This window comes from Heptranchias perlo, chromosome 25 (genome assembly GCF_035084215.1).
Source record: "Heptranchias perlo isolate sHepPer1 chromosome 25, sHepPer1.hap1, whole genome shotgun sequence".
NCBI lineage: Eukaryota > Metazoa > Chordata > Chondrichthyes > Hexanchiformes > Hexanchidae > Heptranchias > Heptranchias perlo.
In genome coordinates, this window is record NC_090349.1 from 35,338,889 (window position 1) to 35,351,244 (window position 12,356).

General features: G+C 43.4%; 1 protein-coding gene across 3 annotated transcripts in view; it reads right to left on the bottom strand.

Moving 5' to 3' along the window:
- Positions 1 to 1,507: 1,507 nt before the first annotated feature.
- The window catches only part of LOC137342215 (acyl-CoA dehydrogenase family member 10-like), a 50,372-nt gene continuing 39,523 nt past the window's right edge, over positions 1,508 to 12,356 (bottom strand). For all 3 annotated transcript variants that reach the window (XM_068005999.1, XM_068006000.1, XM_068005998.1), the window contains 4 exons: positions 11,331 to 11,503; positions 6,251 to 6,394; positions 4,938 to 5,015; positions 1,508 to 4,577 (listed from right to left, as the gene is read on the bottom strand). In XM_068005999.1, coding sequence (XP_067862100.1) covers positions 4,443 to 4,577; positions 4,938 to 5,015; positions 6,251 to 6,394; positions 11,331 to 11,503 — 530 coding nt within the window. In that variant the 3' untranslated portion in view covers positions 1,508 to 4,442. The remainder of the gene's footprint in view (positions 4,578 to 4,937; positions 5,016 to 6,250; positions 6,395 to 11,330; positions 11,504 to 12,356) is intronic.

Consider the following 12,356-nt stretch of genomic DNA (forward strand, 5'->3'; position numbering starts at 1 on the left):
TCAACATTGGTGCACTAGGTGTTCTAAAGCACATGGTTGGGGATTTTTTACTCTACAATCAACTTTTTTATATTTGACCGGAAAGTGCTTAATGCTAACAGTGGATGTCCAAAGTGGGCACTGTTGTAAGGTGAGCTTGTAGAATCATAGAAGTTTACAACATGGAAACAGGCCCTTCGGCCCAACATGTCCATGTCGCCCAGTTTATACCACTAAGCTAGTCCCAATTGCCTGCACTTGGCCCATATCCCTCTATACCCATCTTACCCATGTAACTGCCCAAATGCTTTTTAAAAGACAAAATTGTACCCGCCTCTACTACTGCCTCTGGCAGCTCGTTCCAGACACTCACCACCCTTTGAGTGAAAAAATTGCCCCTCTGGACCCTTTTGTATCTCTCCCCTCTCACCTTAAATCTATGCCCCCTCGTTATAGACTCCCCAACCTTCGTGAAAAGATTTTGACTATCTACCTTATCTATGCCCCTCATTATTTTATAGACTTCTATAAGATCACCCCTAAACCTCCTACTCTCCAGGGAAAAAAGTCTCAGTCTATCCAACCTCTCCCTATAAGTCAAACCATCAAGTCCTGGTAACATCCTAGTAAATCTTTTCTGCACTCTTTCTAGTTTAATAATATCCTTTCTATAATAGGGTGAACATCTTGCACCTGCTAAGCTTTTGTACATTGTGGAGTCAAATAAGACCTGACTCCAAAGTTATACTAGCATCTTCTCACCAGTGAGCACCATCATTGCAAGAGTAGCAGTATAAGTGCAGTTTTATGATATCTTCCCAGTCTACTACTTGTACTGTTCCTTAATGCTTTTTTTTCCTACTGTGCTGATTTTGGGTCTAAATTCTCTATTGTATCTCACTTCTTCCCAGTCATTCCTTTTTCTTTTAATTGTGTTTATACCCTTAACTTTGGTCAAATAATTCTATTCTTTTCACTTCTATTTGTTTTCATCTTCTACCTTTTTGTTCTGTCTTCAGTCCTCTTGGCTCAGATGTGTTGCATAACTATGGACCGGTCTTCTACCTTTGAACATCACAAGAAGTGTTGATCACTCTGCCATAATCCACGAAAGTTGTACTTGTGCTATAGTCCTAAAAACATTGCAAAAGGCAGTACAACACAATAACCAGAGTTTAGGGAAAGAGTTAAATGCAGACTAAGGCTGGTAAGAAAGGGTAGGCTTACGACCGCTGAAGAAATATAACAGCAGGGGACAGAGGTAGATCATGTAATCAAAATTTCCATGTGTCTATAAAATGGTTGGGAGGTAGAGAACTAAAAGAAATCTGTGCCACCCAACAGCTTTCTTGCTTTTTTCTGTGGGATGTGATTATTTCCTTTTTCATGTGAATAGGAATTTTTAAGCGAAGGGCACTGTGCATTTGCAATCTCTGAAGTATTTGCTGATTGGCTCAAAGTTCAGATTCATCAAAAAGCAACCAATTGGTTTGCTTCATGTCCAATAAACACACAAGACATTTTCCCACACGGACAGTACAAACTTTAATTATACAGGTAGATTTACAAAGACACCTCATTGTTGTGTCAGCAGGTTTTGCACACTAGAAACACAGACCATGACTGCCTCAGGTTTGATCTCTAATCTGGGCTGAGTTGATTTCAGTTGGGATGGCAGTAGGAGCGCCATAAATGATCCCTGGGGGAAGGAGGGGAAAAAAATTGGCCAGTGGTCCTGCTCCAGATAACTATCCCTTGGCCCCTGCTGGAAAATCTGTGTGTGTGTGGATCTTTGGCAAGGAATCAGCTACAACGCCCTCCACAGTGAATTGCGGTGGCCACACATAATGGCCACTTGAGTGAGGTTCTGAAGACACTTGCACCAATGATACAGTCGCTCAGCATAAGTTAGAGCCTGTAGAAGGCTTGGGGAGGAAATTGTTGAGGAAAAAACATAATTATTTACAAAGAAAACGATACATTCGACATAATCAACTTCCCCTCAGTACAAGATCTTTGTTGTTAGGCAAAATCAGCCAAGAAGATGGATGTGTGGGAACTGCAACCACTATTTTTTAAATAATGAAGGGAATCGATTATAAGAATTTAGAGAAGCACTTTGTGTAAAACTAAGTCAGAAGAGTTTAAAATCAGGGTGATAAACTAAAGGAGCTACAAACTGAATCAGCATAAGGAGCAACTTCTACAGGCTTAAAATGTCAGTTTACAAAACAAACTGATACCTAGTGCATAAATATTAACTGAAGTGTTCAAAGAGGATTCAGCTGATTCCGGATTCAGCTGGGAGTAAAAGGAGTCTGTCATTTAATAAGTATAAAGCCTGGCTATTATAATATAATCTCATTGCCAAACATCTGTTCTATATATAAATCATCCAAATCCATTGATTGAATTCCCACCTGTAATCTATTCCCAGGTATCCATAATTCTACTTATAAATGATCCAAACTATTTGACTAGGTCAAAGGTTTCCCAAGTTTGGCACGCACACCATTTATCAGGGAAGGGGTGGGGGACCTGAGCAGGATGTGCTGGCCAAGAACAAGAGCCACCGATGCAGCCTCGCATAGCCAACTGTAATCAGTTACTAAGCACCAGAAGCAGCTCTGATACGTTTCACTGCACCAGCGTGACATTTCCCACACCAACCACCCTGTGGACTCTTCAGACTGTCGATATTGTGCTATATGTGGGCAGATGCATGGAGAACAGATAGAAATTAGGGAAAAATTATGTCCGCTATGTTTTCAGCCATTTGGCCTGCTTGAATACTGAGCATCAGGGCCACCTTTTAGGCCCTGGTGTCTAGTGTTCAAAGAGTCAGAAGAGGAGGTCTTGGAGCTGTAATCAAAGAGTGGCCTCTGCAAACATTTTCTGTGGCCTGCCGCAGCAAATTTCTAGCCCCATTTGGATGACTCCATAAGCAGGGGCCAGAATGCCACCTCCAGCATGCAAATGATTGCAAGACTGGAAAGTCATCCGGGATCCAGGGTCATCTCCAAGGCAGGTAGAAATACTGCCCTGCAAGAGATGCGGTCCAATCAGAAAGTCTAGGCCAGTGTTTTCAACCCACTACAACAGTCTAGTTTCAAGTTACCTTGGGTTTGATCTGTGCCATTGGGAAGCAAAGCGTCCAGTATTAAACACATTCCAGGCCTTGTGCATTATCGACTCTGTAATCGCACTTTATTCATCTTCAATTATACAGTTTTGATTCTAAGATCCATAATTTCAGAAAATAAACTTTCAAACTTCAGACTGAGAATTCAATTCCTCAAATATGTACAGTTCCAAAGTCAATTACAAAAATTAAAATAAAAATTAAAGTACATTTTAGAAGAATTATAAAGAGTTGGCTTCGTCTTTAGAGGCTGCTGCTCTTCACGTCAGAAAGGGGATAATCAACTGCAATAATCCAAAACTATCAACAAGCTACAGATAGGTTATAAAAACAACACCTGCCAATATAGAAATGAGGTGGCTCAGTGGATATTTGTGTGGTACTGACGTACAGACCAGGAAAGTCCCAGCTTTTCTTCCCCTGTCTGTACTGAGTTAGCTGATCTCAGCTGGGGCCGCAGTAGCGGCATAGTTATCCTTAACACTATTGGGTTGGGGAGGGGGAGGGGGAGGGGGGAAACGGGGAAAAAGAGCCAGGTTTTTCTGCTCCTAATTGTTATCCAATGACCCCTGCTAGAAAGCGCAAGTGAATGTCAGCTCAGGACAAAACCTCAGCCATTATGCCCTCCACAGTCCAATTGCCTTGCTGGCGCTGATGGGTCTAGGCTCACACATGAAGAATGGCCAGATGGGCAGGTGATAGAGGACTCCTGGGGCCCATGGAACTGTACCCCAGCATGGAGTCAGTACCTTCAGAAAAGAGGGGAGCAAACTGGGAGACAAAAAAAAATGAAAATTACATTTAAAACATCCAATATTTAAATTTCAATCTTTCTAATATCTTTACTGATTTTTGGATAATTTTGCTGCTGACACAGCAGGAAATCCAAGATCTGATTAGTGCCATGCACCCAGTGTTTCAGCAATCTTGTCAGATCAATTGAGCAAGTTATAATTTAACCATCTCAGTCAGGTTCAGTAACTCTGGCAAACCATTCCCTTGATACCATGTACACTCCACGGTGCAACATGGCCTCCTAGCGGCTGGCTGAAAGAACGGTACAAGTTGATTGCTTGCAATTGGTTCTTACCCACTCTTGATCAGAGAATGATGTGCTGAGGGATTGAAGGGTGGGGGTGTGTGGAGAGGGGAGAAATAATAAGGCAATTAATGTTATTATTGGTGAGGCTGACTCTAAACAGTAATCAGAGACAAATAAATTATTATTGTTTCAGAGTCATGATTGTGATTTGATTTATGTACATTGTGATCTCAAAAAAGTTGGGAGTGGTTGTCCTAATCAGCACCAGTGTTCAGTGTTTCAGCGTTTCAATTCAAGCTTGGCAACCATAGCCCTGTGAACCTCATCTGGACCATCAGCGAGTCGCAATGCACGTGCCCAGCCAAAAAATTGAGCCAATGGGTAGTCACCGTTGAGTCCGGCTGCCCCAAATGCCTGAAAAATACAGAAATAAATTGTCAGCAGAGTTGGAAGATGATGCAGATCTGTGCTGGAGATGCCTGGGAACCACTGAGGGGAAAGGGAGCGAGTGGAATAAACTGTGACAGTATCTGCAATGTTATCCTGTGACTGCACACTCAAGGGGTGTTTACAGTTGGGGTTGATCACCAGGTTGCTGTCTCCACTCCTCTCAATATGGAGCACTCTGCTGCCAAAAGGCACCTTATCCAGCAACTCACCCAAAGACCAAAAAAAATCCCAAATAAGAGGGGCTGCAGCTTGAGTGGCCAACCCTTAGATCGTACTAATACAATCGTGGAACATAAATCCCAGTTACGCATTAACCACCCTCACCTGGATTGCACGATCAATGACATGTAATGCCATGTTTGGTGCCACCAATTTAATCATGGAGATCTCGGAGGCTGCTTCCTGCAATGACAAAAGATTAAATATTCATAAAACACTGCAATGAGCATGAACCAGAAACAAGAGAAAGGATGCAACACATAAGGAGACAGTACTACACAGAAATAGCTTGATGGAACAGCATTGCATTATCTATCAGTAATCCATGAAGAAGCAGCACTGACTTCAAAAACTGGGATCTTATAGGCTGCTTATCTATAAAAGACTAGTTGATCACCCATGTCATTATTTGTGGACAAAGATTTAAAAAGAGTAGCACATCTCCCGTGGCATGGCAAACAAGTTAAGAGGATGCGCTGTTTTAGAATGATGGAAGCGTTATACTATGTAATGCAATACTACATAATATATTAGATCTGTGGCATCGCTCACTGAGGGTATGGTACAAAGGCTGGAAATGGCGTGAATGGTGGGCCAATGAAGCTGATGCTGGATGGACATTATAAACCAACAGAATATAATTCTAGTGGCAAGAAGTGGCGCAGCAAGATTCAACACACTACAGCCTGAGAAGTGGCTTATTTATTCATATAAATTTATGAGGCAGAATTGACAGTTTGTATATGTGTGAGTACAGCAAGGGATTGCGTGGCAGTGAGGTTGCACGTGTGCAAAGTCCCGAAAAATAAAAGAACAACGAGGGTTCAAATGCACACAAATCCCTGTCCCCGAGTAAGGAGAGGCAGAAAATTATTGCAGAGATTTGTACCAGTCCATGGGTGAGTTTGTGGGCAACCACCGTTCTTTATAAATTTTATTTTTAGATGAACCTTCGATCTGTGGGGTTGCTGGGAAACAGGATGGACACTCAAAACCAGTTGGAATATTTTTTTCAACCATTCAATTGTTTGGTCTTGCTTGTTGTTTATTGGTTTCACTTTTTGAATGGAATTTTTATCACCAGAGACAGATAGAGGTTTATAGTCAATAACACTTTTTGTAGTTCGAGATTTGCTCATTTTTCTTCAATTGGGCTGATCAGTAATTTTTTATGAATGAGCCAATCAGCATGCTTCACACCCTACAAAGGTGAGGTGGATGCAAGATATTCAAATTGCCAGATGTGGCAAAAATCTATAAACCAAAAAGCCATGGAAATAATAAGCACATTTCACACATACCATGAGTTATGCTGGTTTCACTACACAATGCTTGTACAGTTTTACAAAAGTTCCGTTGCATTCTGATTTGATGAAACTGGAGCAAAATGGAAGCTTTCATCTTCAGCGAGTCTTTACCTCGTTTCCCACTGTATCCATGAGATGGGCTGCTTTCAGCACTAGCAACCGTGCCTGCTCAATCTCAATCCGGGAGTTAGCAATGTCTGCCATGATGGTTCCCTGCTCAGCTAATGGTTTTCCAAAGGCCACGCGTGTTTTTACCTACATGCAGAGGGTAGGAGGTTAGAAAGCAAGTTAGAGTCTACATTCACTGCCTTACTGAATCCCCTTCATAAAGTTGCAGATAACGCTAGCTAAGGGAACACTGGTGAATTAGGTCAGAAGTGCCCAAGCTTTTCATCTTTGTGGGCTATTTAGATGCCTACCATTGAGCCTTCTGAGCCACATATAAAGTGTAAATCAATGTTCCCATTAATTTGCAGGCATCTCACTGTTGATACTAATAGATCTTGTTTTTCCTATTTACCATTTATTTAATGAGGCGACAACATCAAACCCTTTGCAAACATGCAGATCTACAAAAATGATCAGAACAAGCCAACAGTAAGAAACATAGGCACAAATAGAAGAGGTGTGTTGGCTTTGTTGGTTGTACTGACAGGGCTTGTTGGTTGCATATGGCCTGCGGGCCGTAATTTAGACTGCCTCGAGTTAGGAGGATATAAAATGATGGACAAAATAAACCCATCAGTCCCCAGCTTCCCATACCTCACATTTCTGGCAGGGTTAGACTCACATCAAAGTCAACCTGCAAAAAATAAACAGATGTTGGAAATCTGAAAATACTGTAAACATTCAGCACCTGTGGAGCGATCAGACCAATTAAAGTTTTGGGTGCGAACCTTTCTTCAAAACTGCAAAAAACAAGATGGCCTTTCTGCTAGAATGCTGCATTCACAATGAGGAGACCTCCATTCAGATCAGGGTCTCGAGTTACATGTGCAAATTTCAGCCAGTTGGTTCGTAGAATGAGAAAAACAATACAAGAGCCCGTTTCACTCAACACATATTAACAAAAGAAGCTACATTCACGGCATCCACAGGATTCGGTGTCTTGACCTTATGAATGAAGAAGATAATATGTCTATAAAAAGGGAAGTTTTTTTAAGATGATGCAGAAAAAGATGGTGGATGTGGTTGGGGGGGGAGGGGGAGGGGAAATTACCAAATTAAAAAAACTGTAATTTGCAACAATCCAAAACTGGGAGGCAAGACTGATCCCTGGCACCTCTTGGTGGCTGCCTCGAGAACACTGATGAGAGCCTGGGAACAGACCATGGGCCTGTTTTCATAGCAGCAGAGCAGTGAAGATAGGTTTTCGATTAACTTTTCAATTGGATTTTCTAGTGCTGATAGCCCCCAAACATTTAAACAGGAAGGATGATGTAATGAAAGGTTCTGACTATTTTTGTTATGCACTTAATACTATATATGATGCAAAAAAAAACCTCACTGACCGTAAATATTCCAGTTACAATTACTCCGCAAAGTTGGAGTCACAGTGAGGCCGACTCTTGTTTCAAGCAGGAATGGAGCAGTAGAAGGTTGAAAACTGTGGAGCACTACTTACCCCATGCCCACCAATGTTCGGCCTAACGCGATTTTGAAGCAGACTGGGAAACAGGTGAGCAGCCTGCTTAAATACGCAAATTAGGGTCCTATGTCTTTACAGGGACCACTGCAGGCTGCTCTGAAAATGGGAGAAAATGTTGTGGTACTGATTTTTGTGGGGCCTGGAGGAACATGAATCTTATCACCCGCTGGCAGTCCCTTCATTCCTCCCCCTGCGCCCCCCGGCAGTTGCCTCTCCCTCTTTAAGGGCTTAACAATGCAGAGGTACCGACAGAATTCGCCCCACCGATCAGCAAGCTGCCTGTCAGTGCTCATTCATTGCTGGCAGCTCGCCAAAAGTATTCTTGCTGGTACCATCAGGCATTCAAGATGGTCACGTGCCTCAGTTCAACAGGCCTCTCTTCTATGCAGCCTGCATAATCTCCTCCAGCCCTACAACCGTCCGAGATCTCTGCGCTCCTCCAATTCTTGTCTTTTGCGCATCCCCGATTTTCATCACTTCACCACATGCCTTCAACTGCCTAGGCCCTAAGCTCTCGAATTCCCTCCTTAAGCCTATCCACCTCTCCTCCTTTAAGACATTCCTTAAAACCTACCTCCTTGACCAAACTTTTAGTCACCTGTCCTAATATCTCCTTATGTGGTTCGGTGTCAAATTTTGTTTGATAATGCTCCTGTGAAGCGCCTTGGGATGTTTTACTATGTTAAAGGTGCTATATAAATTCAAGTTGTTGTCTCAGATCGCACAACACTTCCAAGCTGGAATTTCCTGACAGTCTCTTCAAATTCATCTTTGACAGAGCGCATCCAGAAGCTCCTTCTCTAGCTTTCTCACCTCATTAATGATACTGATTATGTAGGAACCCTTGCAAATTTCCCCTTTCCTCTCCAGCTCAAGAACACCAAGGCTAATTGTAGTTCCTTCACTGCTGTCCTGGCTAATAATCACTAACTCTAGGGATCAAACCTGGAATCTACCTGCTCTACATGGCACAGGACCAATTCCATTTATTCTAGTCTAAACCTCTGATCACTGATCATTCTGCGTCCGTTAAGCTGGGTGGGTGGCTGACCTAATCGTGGCTCCCAACTAATGCAGCTCCTCAGCTTGCCACAAGATGGTGCGATTAGCCCTCCATTTCATCTCTTCTCCATGTACAGAAGTAGAAATTGTAAACTCACCAAGGGAGAAGAAAAAAGAAACAAAACCACCTGGGATTGGAGTTACACCCTACCCTATTGCGACAGCGCAAATTAGAGGAAAAAAAATCTCATTTATATCGCATCTTATGTTGTCAAAACATCTCTGGAGCACCACACAATGAACCACTTTTGGAGTACAGGGCATCTACTCCCATACCAACAGCAACAGAAGACAGAGGGTTCAGGGTAAGCACATTCCTTATAAAATGAAGGGCAAGGCTGGTAGAAGTAGGGAACCTTGGATGACTCGGGAGATTGAGGCCCTAGTCAAAAAGAAGGAGGCATATGACATGCATAGACAGCTGGGATCAAGTGGATCCCTTGAAGAGTAGAGAGATTGCCGGAGTAGAGTTAAGAGAGAAATCAGGAGGGCAAAAAGGGGACATGAGATTGCTTTGGCAGATAAGGCAAAGGAGAATCCAAAGAGCTTCTACAAATACATAAAGGGCAAAAGAGTAACTAGGGAGAGAGTAGGGCCTCTTAAGGATCAACAAGGTCATCTATGTGCGGAACCACAAGAGATGGGTGAGATCCTAAATGAATATTTCACATCGGTATTTACGGTCGAGAAAGGCATGGATGTTAGGGAACTTGGGGAAATAAATAGTGATGTCTTGAGGAGTGTACATATTACAGAGAGGGAGGCGCTGGAAGTCTTAACGCGCATCAAGGTAGGTAAATCTCCGGGACCTGATGAAATATATCCCAGCACGTTATGGGAGATTAGGGAGGAAATTGCGGGTCCCCTAGCAGAGATATTTGAATCATCGAGAGCTACAGGTGAGGTGCCTGAAGATTGGAGGGTAGCAAATGTTGTGCCTTTGTTTAAGAAGGGCGGCAGGGAAAAGCCTGGGAACTACAGACCGGTGAGCCTGACATCTGTAGTGGGTAAGTTGTTAGAGGGTATTCTGAGAGACAGGATCTACAGGCATTTGGAGAGGCAGGGACTGATTAGGAACAGTCAGCATGGTTTTGAGAGAGGAAAATCATGTCTCACGAATTTGATTGAGTTTTTTGAAGGGGTAACCAAGAAGATAGATGAGGGCTGTGCAGTAGACGTGGTCTACATGGACTTTAGCAAAGCCTTTGACAAGGTACCGCATGGTAGGTTGTTACATAAGGTTAAATCTCACGGGATCCAAGGTGAGGTAGCCAATTGGATACAAAATTGGATTGACGACAGAAGACAGAGGGTGGTTGCAGAGGGTTGTTTTTCAAACTGGAGGCCTGTGACCAGCGGTGTGCCTCAGGGATCGGTGCTGGGTCCGCTGTTATTTGTTATTTATATTAATGATTTGGATGAGAATTTAGGAGGCATGGTTAGTAAGTTTGCAGATGACACCAAGATTGGTGGCATTGTGGACAGTGAAGAAGGTTATCTAGGATTGCAATGGGATCTTGATAAATTGGGCCAGTGGGCCGATGAATGGCAGATGGAGTTTAATTTAGATAAATGTGAGGTGATGCATTTTGGTAGATCGAATCGGGCCAGGACCTACTCCGTTAATGGTAGGGCGTTTGGGAGAGTTATAGAACAAAGAGATCTAGGAGTACAGGTTCATAGCTCCTTGAAAGTGGAGTCACAGGTGGATAGGGTGGTGAAGAAGGCATTCAACATTCTTGGTTTCATTGGTCAGAACATTGAATACAGGAGTTGGGATGTTTTGTTGAAGTTGTACAAGACATTAGTAAGGCCACACTTGGAATACTGTGTACAGTTCTGGTCACCCTATTATAGAAAGGATATTATTAAACTAGAAAGAGTGCAGAAAAGATTTACTAGGATGCTACCGGGACTTGATGGTTTGACTTATAGGGAGAGGTTAGATAGACTGGGACTTTTTTCCCTGGAGAGTAGGAGGTTTAGGGGTGATCTTATAGAAGTCTATAAAATAATGAGGGGCATAGATAAGGTAGATAGTCAAAACCTTTTCCCAAAGGTAGGGGAGTCTATAACGAGGGGACATAGATTTAAGGTGAGAGGGGAGAGATACAATAGGGTCCAGAGGGGCAATTTTTTCACTCAAAGGGTGGTGAGTGTCTGGAACGAGCTGCCAGAGGCAGTAGTAGAGGCGGGTACAATTTTGTCTTTTAAAAAGCATTTGGACAGTTACATGGGTAAGATGGGTATAGAGGGATATGGGTCAAGTGCAGGCAATTGGGACTAGCTTAGTGGTATAAACTGGGCGACATGGACATGTTGGGCCGAAGGGCCTGTTTCCATGTTGTAAACGTCTATGAACACGCAATGTGGGTTTGCATTAACAGTCATCAGTGAGGGGCGCTTTTAAACAGCCACCTTTGGTCTAGATCTGAATGGAGGTATCCAGATGATCAACCTCACTTCGTGTCAGATACTCACCCGTTCCTTCATAAGTTCCAAAGCTCGATCTGCGTAGCCAATGAGTCGCATGCAGTGGTGTATCCTTCCGGGTCCCAGCCTACCGTGGGCAATTTCAAACCCTCGACCGGGCCCCAACAGAAGGTTCTCTTTTGGCACTCGAACATTTTCAAATACAAGTTCGCCATGACCTCCTACAGTAAGGTAACAAATGTGTTTTTATACCCGATCACACTACAGCCATATATCTCCCTCCTCCCATCATTACAGTGGTACCATCACCTCCCTTCTCGCCCTCAGTCCAGACAGTTGCACCATTTCTCCTTCTTCCCCACCCCTTCTACCCAATCCCAACAACTGGATCAACTCTTCCTCCCCTCCTGACCTGACAGCTGGATAAATTCCCAGCCCCTTCTCTTCAGACTACTGTCACAGAAAATTTACTCAGGCAACTCCAATATCCCATGGCACTGGTGAGAGGTCTCATTAGTTCTCAGCTGAGCCACCCAACTCACAGCATACGTTCATGGAATCATACAGCACAGGAGGCCATTCGGCCCATCGTGCCCGTGCCGGCTCTTTAAAGAGCTATCCAATCAGTCTCACTCCCCTACTCTTTCCCCACAGCCCAGCAAATTTCTTCCCTTCAAGTATTTATCCAATTCCCTTTTGAAAGTTACTAATGAATCTGTTTCCACCACCCTTTCAAGCAGTGCATTCCAGATCATAACAACTCGCTGCGTAAAAAAAATTCTCATCTCCCCTCTGGCTTTTTTGCCAGCCATCTTAAATCTGTGTCCTCTGGTGCCCGACCCTGCTGCCAGTGGAAACAGTTTCTCCCTATCTACTCTATCACAACCCCTCATGTTGCTCAGGGTGCTAGCTGAAATGCTTCACAGTAGAAGACTGCCTCATCTTTAAGAGACGACAAATTCTTACAGGGTTTCATCCTGTCCTATAGTGAGACACTTACCATCTGAGCACAGCACAACAGTGACAGGAAACCCGGGGCTCCTTTATTCCCCTTGCCAGCTGAAGGGAACTGTG